This window comes from Notechis scutatus, chromosome Z (assembly GCF_049901735.1).
Source record: "Notechis scutatus isolate UNSWTSFEM ecotype Mainland chromosome Z, rNotScu1.2, whole genome shotgun sequence".
Classification (NCBI taxonomy): domain Eukaryota; kingdom Metazoa; phylum Chordata; class Lepidosauria; order Squamata; family Elapidae; genus Notechis; species Notechis scutatus.
In genome coordinates, this window is record NC_142025.1 from 123629518 (window position 1) to 123645185 (window position 15668).

Consider the following 15668-nt stretch of genomic DNA (forward strand, 5'->3'; position numbering starts at 1 on the left):
GTACAATAAGAATAACAATAACAATAACAGAATGATTATGTGAACCAAAGTACAGAAAAATTGCCGCAGGCTGTGAAAACAGAGAACATTGTAAAAACAACAGAAGCAGAGGCAGAATATAAGGAAATACAGCTGGAAGATATATTAAATAGATGGAAAACCAAAGCTTTGCATGGACAGCACATGAAAAACATTGAAGGAAAATATGTTGACAGCTTGACATGGGCATGGCTTATTCTTCCATCAAGGAAGAAATGGAAGGTTTAATGCTTGCTGCTCAAGAACAAGCACTACAAACTAATCAGTGGTGGGATTCAAAAAAATTTACTGCCAATTTGCTGGGCATGCCTGCCTGTCCTTCTGAATCTGGAACTCTCACAGATTCTTAGCTCTATTATTCTCTATAATCTTCTGTGGAAACTTCTTGATGACTGGCTAGAGAATTCTGGGAATTAAAATCCATACATCTTTCAGCTGAGCGACACTGATCTAGCCCTTGGGTTCTATCTAGTGTGGTAAATCCCTGCTACTATAGATCTGGTGCCTAGTGCCTATTCTTGTGCTGGTATGATCAGTGATCAGTGCTGCCTTTTATGCACACACACTTCAGGAATAATTATAAAAATGATGATTTCTCATTCATTTCCTTACTAATAGTAGAAATAAAATAATCAGCCAAAAATGTAACCTAAAGTTGGAACCCAAAATCAGATGTACACTAAATGTAGACTGATTTTTAGCTACACATCTTCCCAGCAAACAGCAAATTTTGCTGCATTTATTAGAATGACAAAAATGTATAATCATAATTCTAATGAAAAATAACTGGGAAAAATTATGAAATATCACGACCTGGATATCGAAACTATGCAATTATTGGATGAAACATGTAACAGTGATACCCATTGTCATCGGGTTACTTGGTACAATGTCCAAGAATAGTAGAAATAATATAATCAGCCAAAAATGGAAAGTTGGAACCCAAAATCAGATGTACACTAAATGTAGACTGATTTTTAGCTACATATCTTCCCAGCAAACAGCAAATGTTGAACCTCCAGGTAAAGAAGATTCATTTTAGGAGGAGTAATCACAGTTTGCATGTTGGTGTTTCCAAAAGGAATGTTGGGAAATTCTGTATTTTAAAGAACTTTTGAAGGAGGTATGCAAAATAGTTCTTCTCTGCCTGAGGCTATAGAGATCTGGCACCAATCAAAATATTGTTTGTGAAGTTCTTTTTCTTGGACTCTGGCATCTCCTAGTACTGAAATATCAATAAACTGTACTTTTCAGTTTTCGACAACTGTAATATCTGGCATGTTATGTTCCAAATGGTGATCTGTCTATATTCCAAAGTCCCACAAAATCTTCACCTTCTCATTTTTAATAACTTTTTTCACTTTATGTGCCCATGATTATTCAAATACAGGTAAGTCGTATTTTTTACATAACAAAAAGTTGATTAATTTAGCAACTTAGTCATGTCTAGCTTTGTAATCAGTTTGTGCAATTTTGCTACATTTACATATTAAATGTGAAATGGTTTCAACTTTGTCCTTGTAAATGGACTAGCAGCCCCAGCAGCTGGGAGACTAATAAGTCAGTTCAGTCAGAACTTAGAACTTTATTCCCTGGAGACCTTAGAAGTCTGATTGAACTGGTAGTCACATGGTCTTTTTTTGTTGCCCTGCATGGAGGAGAAGAGTGCTGGAAAGCAAGTTAGTGAGGGATTGGTGTGTGTTCTGGAATGGATTTTGCATTATCATTATTTTGAAATGGGGTAGAAATGAGGATATGGCAGTATGTTTTCTCTTGGATGGGGTAGAAGTGAGAATTTTGCATTATAATGCAAAGTCTCATTTCCACCCCATTTCATAAAATGAAGTTCTTCAAAAAAAAAGAAGAAGAAGAAGCTGTTCCAAAAAAGAAGCTCCAACTTCTTTTTTGGAAGGTCTGATTGAACCTTTTTTAAACTGATAGTCACATAATCTTCTTTGGTTCCCCTGCATGGAGGAGAATGGAGCTGGAAATCAGGTTAGTGAGGGAATGGGATGGAAGTGAGGATTTTGCATTATGATTGCTTATAAGTAAGTAAGAACCAGTAAAAGAGGAATGGAAAAATCCCTCTCTGAAGATCAGCATTTTTCAGCCTTGGCAAGTTTAAGATGGGTGAACTACATGCTACCTTGAGAATTCTGGGAATTGAAGTCCATGCACCTTAAAATTGCCAAAGTTAAAAAGCATGAGTCTCCACTATAGCTTAGGATTTTCCATTCCTGATTTATTTAGAGTTTGGTGCAATTAAATAAATCAGTTGTGGTTTCCTTAACAAATAGTGATAAAAGCAATATGAACCATAGATGCAGATGTTTCATTACCAAACTAGGTAACATCATCAGTACTAGAAGGGAGTGGAGTTTGCTCTTATTTTCATATATTAGTGGCTTACCCTCAGTGTTGATCAGTTGCTTCACAAATAATATTTTGATTGGTGCCAGATCTCTATAGCCTCAGGCAGAGACAAACTACTCCTAAAAATAAAATCCTATGGTATCTCTGGACAACTGCATAACTGGATAGAAGCATTCCTGGCAAACAGACAACAAATAGTCAAAATTGGGAGTGTCCTATCAAATTCTGTACCTGTCAACAGTGGTGTCCCCCAAGGCAGTGTTCTAGGACCAACTCTCTTCATACTTTACATAAATGACCTCTGTGATTATATTAAGAGCAATTGCGTTCTCTTCGCTGATGATGTAAAGCTGTTCAATACCACAGACAATACTGCTACCCTACAAAAAGATCTTGACTATGTATCAGAATAGTCAAACAAATGGCAACTTCAAATCTCAACAAATAAATGCTCTGTCTTACATATTGGCAAAAAAAATCAGAAAATAAAATACAAGCTGAATAGTCAAGATCTTGTTGATGACCCAAGCTGTGTAAAGGACCTTGGAATACTCACCTCTAATGATCTAAGTGCTAGAGCCCACTGTAACTACATAGCCAAAAAGGCATTAAGAGTTGTTAACCTAATCTTACATAGCTTTTTCTCTGGTAATATCACACTACTAACCAGAGCATACAAAACATTTGCTAGACCAATACTCGAATACAGTTCATCAGTCTGGAACCCACATTACGTATCTGATATTAGCACAATTCAGAAAGTCCAGAAATATTTCACAAGAAGAGTTCTCCACTCCTCTACTCATTGTAGAATACCTTATGCCACCAGACTTGAAATTCTAGAACTAGAAAACCTTGAATTATGCCGTCTTCGGTCTGATTTAAGCATGGTATATAAAATCATACATTGCAATGTCCTACCTGTCAATGAACACTTCAGCTTCAACCATAACAACACAAGAGCACACAATAGATACAAACTCAAAGTTAACCGCACCAAAGTTGATTGCAGGAAATACAACTTCAGCAATAGAGTGGTCAATGTCTGGAATACTCTACCCGACTCTGTAGTTTCTTCCCCAAACCCCCAAAACTTTAACCTTAGACTGTCTACTATTGACCTCACCCTTTTCCTAAGAGGTCTGTAGGGGGCGTGCATAAGCGCACCAATGTGCCTACCATCCCTGTCCTATTGTTTCTCTTATTTTTCTTATATGTACCCATTTCATGTATTCACAACTATGTATACACTTATACTTATTATCTTGTAAACAATTGGCAAATCAAATAAATAAATAAATAAATTTTGCACACCTCCTTTAAAAGTTCTTTAAAATACAGAATTTCCCAACATTTCTTTTGGAAACTCCAACATGCACACTGTGATTACTCCTCCTAAGATGAATCTTCTTTACCTGGAGGTTCAACATTTGCTGTTTGCTGGGAAGATATGTAGCTAAAAATCAGTCTACATTTAGTGTACATCTGATTTTGGGTTCCAACTTTCCATTTTTGGCTGATTATATTATTTCTACTATTCTTGGACATTGTACCAAGTAACCCGATGACAATGGGTATCACTGTTACATGTTTCATCCAATAATTGCATAGTTTCGATATCCAGGTCGTGATATTTCATAATTTTTCCCAGTTATTTTTCATTAGAATTATGATTATACATTTTTGTCATTCTAATAAATGCAGCAAAATACTTAGGCCTTCTGAAACATTTTGGGTTTGGCTTCTTGAAATTCATTGAAAGCAAGAAACAAAACACAGATATAAAACCACTATTAGACCAATATCTTTAAGGTAAATTTCAGGCAGTTACATGAGGGAAGCTGAGAAATAATCCTCCATCACAATCTTCTTCCAAACTCTTTATTCAATTCCCACAACAACATTACTGTGGATGCTATCATGCTTCAAGGGGGACTAGTATTGATTGTTTCCTAATTTCTGGACAAACATCTTATCCATAACACCAACATCTGGGTCTCAACCATCCAGATTTGGAACAGTAAAAATTAGTGGGTTTTTTCCTCTATTTTTTTTTAAAAAAAACATACTTCTGAAGAATATTAGGATGGTTGGCAAGATTTTTTTTTTACTCAAATATATTATGAGACTTATGGGTTGTAGGACACAAATTCAATAAGAATGAGACAACTGAACATTGTAATATTAAAAACCAATTTTTAAACTCAATTAACTTCTTGATTAGCTATTCCCATTTATTCTTATTCGAGCTCAGAATAATGATCTAATAGTTCAAAAAGAAAAGATTCATGGAAACTCTCTAGGTCCTAAAGTTAACTTGGAAATATAATCACAGCTAATGCATTGAAAGTCGCCTTCTTGTGTGACTCTACCTCAATACCTATCTACACATCCTGAAAATTATGAAAAAGTTATTATAGAAGAGAAAAATGTCTGAATGTTAAATGAGAGTTTCAAGTCACACAGATTCTCTGTATGTTTATTTTTCCAGTACTGTCTAACTTCCTGGTTTGTCTTATTTTCATGGGAATCTTCATGCAAAGCAAGAGTGACATGCTAAATTATCTGTCATAGTTTCACAGAGTGAGTGTAATAGGGATATATATCTGTGTCCCTATATATCAAGGTATTGTCTTATATGTCACATTGATATGCTGATATGAGGGAATAACGCAGAATCCCCAAAGCACCCCCCAAAACCCAAACCCTTTATATTATATGATAAATAACCAATTTATCTTCATTCAAGATATAAATATCAGTTTCATTTTTTTATTAATTGCTCCTTCTTATTCAAATCAGGTCTCAGAATAATGATATAGCACTTGGGAGAAAAAATGCAGCTGAGCAATCCAGCTGCTGAAGCCAAAATGGAGAAGATCTCCACAGCAACCACGTATTTTCCCTTGGTGCTCAAATAGGTGGGAACAAATGACACCCAGACACTGCAAAAGACCAACATGCTGAAGGTGATGAATTTGGCTTCATTGAAGCTGTCAGGTAAATTCCTAGCCAAGAAGGCCATTGTGAAAGTGACAGCGGTCAAGAGCCCCATAAAGCCAAGGACAGTATAGAACATTGTGGTTGAACCTTCGTTACATTCCAGGACAATTTCTTCAACCATGGAGTGCATGTCTGAATCTGGAAATGGGGGAGACATTGCCAACCACACTACACAGATGGTGAACTGAACAGTGAAGACAGATAGGACACTAGTGTTGGCCATCCTTCTCCCCACCCATTTCCTCATTTTGGAGCCTGGCTTTGTGGCCATGAAAGCAAGAACTACTATGGTTGTTTTACCCAAAATACAAGAAAGAGCTATATAGAAAGTGATGCCAAACGTAGTTTGTCGCAAGAGACATTTCACTCGATCAGGTTGCCCAATGAAGAGCAGAGTGCAAAGGAAGGAGAGCAGGAGAGCAATGAGAAGTGTGTAGGTGAGGTTCCTGTTGTTGGCTTTGACAATGGGAGTGTCCTGGTGTTTAATGAAGATTCCCAGGACCACAGCTGAGATGACAGAAAATGAGACTGCAATCATTATCAAAGAAATACCCAACAGCTCTTGGAAAGTTAAATAAGTTACAGTTTTTTGAAGGCAATTATCTTGACCCTTGTTTGGATATTGATCCTCTGGACATGGGAAACAGTCATCTAAGTCTGGGGAAAAAGAACGAATGAAACTGTTTCACAGAACCATTATAGGTTTTAAGTATGCAGAATTAACAGCATACTTTATTTACTAAGATATTATGACTTCATATTATTAGTTTGAAAATAATATACAAAATGCACTAAAGTATACAACCTATCAGATAAGAGTTTAGACACCATAATACTTATACTTAATAAATTTATATTTATTAAATTATCCATATATTCAACATATTCCTTTGCTTACCCATTTGGTCAGCTATCTTCCCTTCTGGACACTGTCTACAGTCATAGCAGCAGGATAATTTCCCTTCAATTTTTACCTTGCTGTAGCCAGAAGGGCATTTCTCATTACAGATGGAAAGAGGCATTGTCTGTTATAAATAAAATGAGATTTCTTTCATATGAAGAATGTATGTGTTGGGAGTGCCCATTTCATCAATTATACATACCCAAACTCTTCCCATCCTCATTCCTCCTTAGTGTCCAGTTTCACCATTTTCTTTTGTTTTAAATTCATTAAAATTCAATTCAATTCAATTAATTTGTTCCTCAAACTTCAGCAAGTAGAAGAGGTGTGAACTTCAACTGCCAGAATTCCCCAGCCAGGATGTTGAAGTTTGGAATTGAAGTCCACACCTCATAAATTTGCTGAGTTTGAGAAACAAGCACCTGCTGTTTTTGATCTGAAATATTCATTTTTAATATATATTTGCATTCTATTTTATCATATACCAATTTATCTTATTGCTTTGTCTTAGCTTATCTCAATTTGCATTGAACTCAATGCTCATGCATTGATATGGTCAACTGAAAAATCCAGTACTATAATTACTGAGATGTTTTTGCATTGGAGATAAACAAAGGTTATATATGGGCATTTCACTTTTAAGTCACACATTTATATTTTAGCAGTTTATGTTCACATCACATATAAAAAATATTGAGGCTGCTAAATCCAAAGGTTGTTGTTGTGATAGTCATTTAATCATTTATTTCTGTGGATGAATGAATATGCAATTTCTTAAAAACTGAAAAACGAGACACACCTGGTTAAATACAAGGGGCCAAACAGCATCCATGGTAGAAATGGTGTGGAACTTGTCTGGGGGAGCCATGGGATCAATGCTTCCAATTTGGACTCTTAGAAAGGACTTGTTTGGAAATGTGACCCAATTGAAAACATCAAACCCAGTTTCAAATTCTCCATTGGGGCCAAAAGAAACCTGTTCTCCAGCACTGTTGTTAAAAGAGACTTGCTGCAAAAAATGGTGGAGCTGAATGAAAAATCAAAGTAATATAAATATTAACTGGATTCCTTGAAATCATATGGAGAAATCTCAGTTCCTTCTGTTTTGCTTACAGTCAATGGAATGCCATTTTTTTCATCGATCTACACTGTTTTTAATTGAAAAACAAATAAATAAAAAATGATTGAGAAAAATTGAAATTTGAAATTTTCTTCATGGTATTGATTGACAAAGTTTTTATATTTGAAACTGTTAAATATACAGGTTGTAGATTAAATAAGATCCTTTACATATTATTTCATACATAAAGTACATATTCAGAGTTTTGCAGCATTAATGCAGCTCCAGAAAAATAAATACAGATGGCTGTGTTTATTTACAGCACTTATAAACATAATAAGTATGTTTTATAAACCAGTTGTAGATTTTTCCAACATGCAGCAAACTCAGACAGAAACATATTGCAAGTCACTTCAGCAGACAAGCAAATTAGTTTCTCTTTTACTTTAGTTCAGCAGGCAAGCAGAAGAGAGAAGCAGTTCATTTCAATAGACAGATTCAGAACTCAATAGCTTCAGAGCTGCACAGCTTAACATAGAGCCATGCCTAGGCTACTTCTAGTTTCAGTTTCCATGCTAGGCTATTTCTAGTTTCGGTTTCCATCCTAAGCTATTTCTAATTTCAGTTTCCAAACTGTCCCCTTTGGCTGATTTAGTTACCATGCCTATTCATTGGCTGACCTTGTTACCAAACCCTATCCCAGTTCATGAATATACAACATAAGTTATATATTTAAACTTTTTCAATATCTTCATTTTATTTTCAAACTTCATCCAATTTTGCATGCAAGATCTTTGTTATTCAGATCATTCAGATCATATTTGAAAAATAATGATAGGTTTTTTTTAAAAAAATCTTTTCTTCATATAACAAAGCCAATAATTATATGTAAAAGGATGGACCATGAGGGGAGGTATTTCATAAAAAATATGAAATACAAATAAATAAATATTCTTTCATTTTTTAACTGTCCAAACAAGAAGGAAATGAGAAAAAAAAATCCAGATTACAAACTAAGCAATGTGGTATATGCAGTACAATGCCGTGAAATATGTGGAGATTTCTTCATTGGGGAAACAAAACAACTCCTTCATAAAACATGGCACAACATGAGAAAGTAAACCCATGAGGATATCAACAGTCTGCATTTAAAAAACCAATTTTGAAGACAACAAAGTCTACATTTTGGAAAGAGAAGACTGCTGGTTTGAAAGAGGGATCAAAGAGACCCTATGTCAAAATTGATCAGCTCTCTCTCAACAGAGGGGGAGGGATACCACATCATCTATCTCCAGTCTACTACACAGTCCTTTAAAGCCAGTACTTTTATACCTGATCATCCTTTATTTTGCATTAGCAAATGTTACCTGCCACGTTGATTGAATGAAATGCTTCTGCCTCCTCTGATCAAATTTTCGACCATCTTTGAGTTGGGAGGCATGCAAGGCCCTCAGAGCATGTGCCACAGCATAGACTGCATTGTAGATGCTGTAACTAAGTCCACCCATGGTGGTCTCAAAGACAGAATTAGGAAGAGTGTCCAGCTTCTCTTCTCCAGTGCAGATCCTTTCAGCATTCTCATCTGAAATATCACTAGAAAATGAGCATTCAAATACATCTTTCCAGAAATCCCTAATAAACCCATTGTCTTTTTCAAAAATTGGGTTTTTTGTCTGCATAAATTGTTGGAATCCTATTAGCTCTTTTGAATGAAGTGCAAAGGAAATTGCACCATGGAGAAAATCAATGGGCAATGGTCTTTGCATTAGAATAGAGGTGAATTCCATTTGAGCTGGCATGATCCAAACTTTGGCTTTTCTCTCCTTTGGAATATCATCAGAATCTAAAACAGAGAGCATCATCCTCAATGTCACTATGCTTGAAGTTTCACCATTCAAGATCACAGCAATGACTGTACTCCCCATGATTATTCTATATAATTTATCTGCTTCCTCCACCATTTCAGCAGTTTCATTACCTTACATCATTGGGAAAAAACATTCTATAAAGTCAAAGCAGATTCCTCTCTCTGAAAACATGGAAAGACTCTTTTGAATGAACCTCTCTCTATCTTCCTCAAACTGAGAAATCATTCCAACCCAGATCCATCCAAAATGCAACAGTAAGTACAGGATTCCTTTAAGTTGGTGGATCTCATCAGGGAACATCCATTTTACAAAAAGTGCTGAATTGTCATTATATGTCAAGGGTGGTGATCCAAATGTGATCTAAGTGGGGAAAAGACAGAAGAACCAGAGTTTTTTAGAAAAAAAATATAAAGGACTAATGCATATATCTTTATGTACTAACTGGGCCTGAATGTGTGTTCCAGGCAAGTTCCTAAAAATGAAATTTTTACCAAATAATGTCTGCAAATTTAGTACTGCTCATCAAGCAAAAAGTAGAATACTTTCTTCGTAATCTTCATATCTACTAACTTCCTCATCATTAAATAACGCATATTTTTTGCTTCCAGAATCCTTTTCATAAGAGTGATTATCAGGACTCAACATTTGAAAATAATACACTTGTGGACTTTCCATCTTGCTCCATATTTTACTCACCTGGGGAAATTTATAGTTGCACAGAGTGGTTGCCATATTGAGACAGGTTTTAGTCTGGGGTCCTCCAATGATGGCCACCATATTTGTCTGGTCATTACATTTGTAATTTGGGATAAATTTATCTTTTGTAGATAGAAATTCCATTGCTAAAAGGTAAGTTGTATAATCCTCAAGATAGTTGGTAGCGATGTGGAAACCGAGGCTAACATTGGACAAAATCCCAGAATTTTCATTGATGTCCTTTACAGCAAATGCCAGAGCCAAAGTGTGTTGGTAATTTTGGGTGAGGAACCTTCAGTGAGAATTATAAACTGAATGAATATACTTCTGCTTTAGATTCGGACAGTAAATATTTTAAATATATGTGTGTGTGTATATACATATACACACACACACATTTAAAATATCTACTGTCTGAAGATATCTACAGTCTGTCATACAGACACATATACACAATACATACATACTTAGTGTGTGCATATATGTGTGTTTGCACATGCATACATATCTACTTACACACAAAAACTAATATCTGGAAAACCATAACTTGATTATATGATAGGGAATCATAGATAGGGTGGAGCAGTAAGCTAAAATCGAACCGAGAAAGCATTTGTACCCTGCTTTCTTCTGTATTTAAGATTCTTCTTCTGTACTTAAGATTTTAAATTCATGATAAAATATCTCTTCCAGAATGTATTTGGATGCAAAGATAGTATTTGATTTCAGTTTTTTCTATATTTTGCCCATTTTTTTCTAAGAGCAGTAAATCAGTTCCATTTTTCCACCATAGAATTGTAAAAACTAGAAACGTTTCTCAAACACATCAGAGGGCTTAGTGTTTTAATTTTTGGTTGAGATGAAATGTGAAGAAGCTTGGAATTATACTGAGGAGATCTCCAAGTTTTGAATTTTTCAATCTTTTTAGTGTCCTAGAAAGTTGATTTGTCTCAATTTAACCTCCAGTGATTGAACAAGCTGATTTTCTCCCAGTTATGGAATTAAAAATGGCTAACCATGGACACTGGATTAGCATACTGACCATTAGCAACTGAAATATTTCAACAGAAAATTGGAACATAGATAATACAGTATAGGTAGAAATAAGGAAAATAAGAAGAGGAGCTGGAGGAGGAGTAACAGGGGGTTACTTACATGTACCGATCAAGTACTTCATGAGAAGGAAGGCTTTGGAAAGTGATCTCATTTGAAAGAAAGAAGACTTGATAAATAATTGCAGCAATGATTAAGTCTCCAGACTGATAATACTTGTGAATGACTGGAAGAGGACTACTGAGCTTGCAATTGTAAATAGGAGAAATTAACAGGGTAGGAAAAAAAGATAAAACTACGGTCCTAATCATAACCAACTCAGTGTAATACATAGTTATTATAGATATTAAAGAGCAACTGCTATGTTACCATTCAACCAAAGCCATGGGTTGGGCACTCATTTACGTTACTAAAGATAATACAATGAAGGTTATCTGGAATTAAGACAAGGATGTATCACAGATCAAACACAAATCCTTCTTTTTCTCCATGCAGGCAGTTCTTTATATTTCTGAGCAGATGTGAATGCTATGTAATGTCTTAATCTTAGGGTCATAATTTTGTCAGTGTCTACTGAAATTCCCTTGAGAGATAGAGTAGAAGGGACATTGACAATACTTAATTAGTAATCAGTACTATTATTTTTTCCAAAAGTACTGTCTTTGAAGAATATCGAAGGAAGCATGTTTACCACTTCTCAGTACTCACTGCAACACTGCTGTGAACCTTTGAAACCAGTACACAACATAGAAAATGGTGCAGTGGGTGGTTATATCCAAGAAGAAGAAAGCAAAATACAATTAGAAAGAAAAAGAAACATGTCTGTTGAGATCATAGTGTTCTCTCCTTTGTTAAATACAGGGCCTACCTTATAAAGTGGTACTGTAACAATTACTTAAGCTTTAGAAGGATTTACTGATCCCATATCCCATAAGCCTGTGTATTTTGTTAGGTGGGACCTAGCAGGAAAGCACTTTCTGCCCTGGCCTTATCTTGGAGATCATTCTTGCTCTCAAGATGTGGCTGGCCCCAATTAAGTCATCCTTCTGGAAGGCCCTTAAAAGACCAGAAAGTCAAATGTCCTGGGGATCATTTCTTAGAAGGGATCCTACTACATCACGTTATATGACAGAAAATGGTCTGTCTTGACATGACACAATATGATATTTAATTGAAGTGCACTGTCTGTTATCCTATTTTGCCATTTAGTTTCTATCTTTGTAATTTAGCATGGAATAAATCAACAAATGGAAGTTAAAATCAAATACTAATCTACTTTTACAAACAACTGCTATTTTTATTCTTTGTTCTTTTTTGTTCTTTTTTCTTTATTTTTCTTCTGACATTTATAAAAAACATTAAGTAATAATCTAATGGTGATTTCACTTTTTAGTATGTAGCTCAAGAAAGAAACATTTATTACACCACAAAACAATTCCATCCATTTTACAGTTAGTTATTAAGGATTAGATAGCTCAAGATTTTCAGTTACCATAATACTGATTAAAAATTCAACTCCATTTATATTATGAAATCATCCATATATTCAATATATTCCTTTCCTTACCCATTTGGTAAGTTATCTTCCCTTCTGGACACTGTCTACAGTCATAGCAGCAGGATAATGTCCCTTCTATTTTTACCTTACTGTAGCCAAAAGGACATTTCCCATTATAGATGGAAAGAGGAATTGGAATTCTTTCACATGAAGAGCTTACAGGTTGGAAGTGTTTATTTTATCAGGTATATATACCCTAACTTTTCACATCCTCATCAAAACTAAGTGTCCCATTTCCCCATTTTCTTTTATTTTAAATTTTAAAAAGAGTATACTCGGAATATTGCATCCAATTTTGGTTGCCACAATATAAAAAGATGTGGAGAGTATAGAGAGAGTGCAGAGAAGTGCAACAAAGATGATTAGGGATTGGGGGCTAAAATATATGAAGAACAGTTGCAAGCAGTCTTCCAATATCTTAGGGCCTTCTACAAAGAAGAGGCATTCAACCTATTCTCCAAAGCACCTGAAGGCAGGATAAGAAGCAATGGATGGAGATGCTTCCGGATTGCCAGGCTTCGGCGGCGGTGGGGTTTCGCGATCGTGCGCGATCCCTGTTGCGCTAGCCATCTTGGTGCCTCCGATCCTGATGGGTCTAGAGGATAAGGCTGCCCCATTGAGGCAGCCAAAGATAGGGGGGATCCGGACAGGGCTTTGGGGTTTTTGCAGACCCCCTCCCCACCCGGCATAACCCCCTTTTCTCAATGCGGTGGAACGGCGGTCAGTAATGGCCACCACAAAGAAGCCGGCAGCTGGACAAGATTGTGCTGGAGGAAGAAGGAGAAAGTTTTGAAGCAAAAGTTTTTTGGCTGAACTGGAACTATAAGATGCATTTAATAATCCTGAAAATCTTGATTTTCTGAACGATACTTTGTTTCCAGAAGAGATTTATAAGCGGCGAGTGAAAGTGCTGAAAGAGAAAGTTTACTCTCCTTCCCTATGGAATTAACAAAATGGATATTGAAAAGCCTGCTATTTTATAGAAGGTAAAAATTTAAAGCTTTTTGTTACAAGTGGGAAGGGAGATGACAAAAGAGAAATTTATATTAAGATCTTGCTGGAGGAGATGCCTGGAAGATTTTGAGATTGGAAGTTCATTGCAATAAGACTTTAAAATACAGATTGGGTTTTTTTCCCCCTTTCCAATTGATATTACCCCAGGAAGAAAAAGTGTGAAGGGAAGAACTTTGTGCTCTGTTTGGAATGCTTGATTACTTTGGGATTTGGGGGAATTGTTCTAAGCTTTGAATTATCTTGGTTGTTTTAAGAAGAAGAAGAGAAAAAAAAGAAGAAAAGGTTTATTATGGCTTTATCTGTTGATGAACTGAGAGAGGAATATGGAAAAATAAAGAAAGAAGGCAAGGACACTTGGAGAGAAATTTTTCGCTTTTTAGAAATGGCGCTTACTACTTATCAGCAAACACAACAATTGATGGAGAAAGCAGAAGAAGAAGAAGAAGAAGAAGAAGAAGAAGAAGAAGAAGAAGAAGAAGAAGAAGAAGAAGAAGAAGAAGAAGAAGAAGAAGAAGAAGAAGAAGAAGAAGAAGAAGAAGAAGAAGAAGAAGAAGAAGACATCTTTAACGAATCTACAAAGTTGATTAAGAAAGGAAGGAGAAAGAGAGGAAGGAAAAAGGACATAAGACTTAAAAAAACATCCAAGAAAGAGAAAAATAAGATGCAAAATCAATACAATGTTAGAAAGCAAAAGAACAGAGAAATACAACAGAGAGGGGAAGCTAAAAAGGAGGAGGTTAGGAGTAGGGAGGGTAAAAAGACCAGATGGGATAAGAAAGGAAGGGAAAGGGGGGGAAAAAGCCACAAAGGTATGAAACAAGATGGGAAAAAGAATTTTTTTTTTAGGGATAAAGAGTAATGTATAACTTTTTTTTCAAAAGGATTCTGCAACCATAAGATAGTATTGTAGTATTTGTATTAAAAATAGAAAATTAGAACTTTACAAGACTTAAGTAAAGATTAAAACATGAAAGGTTTAACAATGATGGATTTTAAGATTTAATAAAATACTAAAAGGAATGTTTAAAATATTTAGTTTAAGTATAGAGTTTAATTGACTATTGTGTGGATGTTAGTATAAATTTATTATTGTAGCATTTGTTTTTGAAATAGATAATTGGAATGTTATGAGATTTAATGTTCAATTATATATTTAATTACTTTATAGATTTACTATTTTTTTTCTCTCTTAGGTAGAATGTACTAAGCAGAATCAGATAGGGAACTAGGTGTTACCTTAAATGTTAATTTAGGGGAGCGATGGAAAGGCATCATACTTCGATTATTGATTTCAGGAGAAATCTTTTTTTTTTCTACTATAGGGAATGAGATAAATGGATAATTGGAAAAGAATGGACAAAAGATACAACTGTAATGATTTAAATTAAGATGAAATAAATAAAAAAAATTAAGAAGAGTGGAAAGCGGGGAGAAGTTATAATGAAGATATAGAATGGTAAATAAGATAGGTAATGGTATATATGATGAGCATAAATTTAATTGAAGTCCATATAAAGAGAGGTAATCCGGGGCCAAGCTACTTTTTAAAAAAGAAGTTTTATGTTTTTGTGTTTTGTGTGTTTATGTTTGTTTGAGATTTAATAAAACCTTGGAGGAAAGCTAGAGGAGAATAATTGCAAACAAGACAGAGGGAAATATGAATATGATGATTATAAAATGGATAAATATAGAAGAAATGTAATTTAATAAGAGCAAAGAGAAACAATGAGAAATCTGCTAAAAGATATTTAAGTGGAAATGGGATATATTAGAACTATATTGTATAAAATAATGTTTTATCTGCCTTGTAAAAATTTATAATGGAAAGAGGTTTAATGTCTTCAATGCTTAATGATGTTTTGTTTGTCTTTAAAAATTAATAAAATTTGTTCTAAAAAAACAAAAAAATAAGCAATAGATGGAAACTAATTAAGGAGAGAACCAATTTAGAATTAAGGAGAAATTTCCTGATAGAACAATTAATGGGTGGAATGGCTTGCTTCAGAAATTCTGGATCCTACAACACGAGACATTTTAAAGAAGAGATTGGACAACCATTTGTCAGAACTGGTGTAGGGTTTCCCGAGTAAAGGGGGTTGGACT

At 35.0% G+C, this 15668-nt stretch overlaps 1 protein-coding gene and 1 long non-coding RNA gene across 2 annotated transcripts in view; one reads left to right on the forward strand and one right to left on the reverse strand.

Moving 5' to 3' along the window:
* The window catches only part of LOC148129224 (uncharacterized), a 102657-nt gene extending 87478 nt beyond the window's left edge, over window positions 1-15179 (forward strand). Inside the window, exon 2 of the long non-coding RNA XR_015746137.1 lies at window positions 14787-15179. This is a non-coding gene — a long non-coding RNA (uncharacterized LOC148129224). The remainder of the gene's footprint in view (window positions 1-14786) is intronic.
* Window positions 5177-9324, reverse strand: LOC148129226 (vomeronasal type-2 receptor 26-like). The gene is made up of 4 exons (XM_087945640.1): window positions 8744-9324; window positions 7116-7343; window positions 6314-6440; window positions 5177-6072 (listed from the first exon to the last, which is right to left on the reverse strand). The coding sequence occupies exons 1-4, from the start codon at window positions 9299-9301 to the stop codon at window positions 5177-5179; spliced, it is 1809 nt and encodes a 602-aa protein (XP_087801766.1). The 5' UTR covers window positions 9302-9324.
* Window positions 15180-15668: the final 489 nt, after the last annotated feature.

What these genes read in the sequence shown, in the direction of transcription:
- LOC148129226 (XM_087945640.1), bottom strand. Translation starts at nt 9,301, where the DNA reads ATGGGGAGTACAGTCATTGCTGTGATCTTGAATGGTGAAACTTCAAGC. An exon ending in TCATTCAATCAACGTGGCAG is followed by an intron (nt 7,344 to 8,743) that starts GTAACATTTGCT and finishes TTTTTCATTCAG; the next exon opens with CTCCACCATTTTTTGCAGCA. An exon ending in GGCCCCTTGTATTTAACCAG is followed by an intron (nt 6,441 to 7,115) that starts GTGTGTCTCGTT and finishes TATTTATAACAG; the next exon opens with ACAATGCCTCTTTCCATCTG.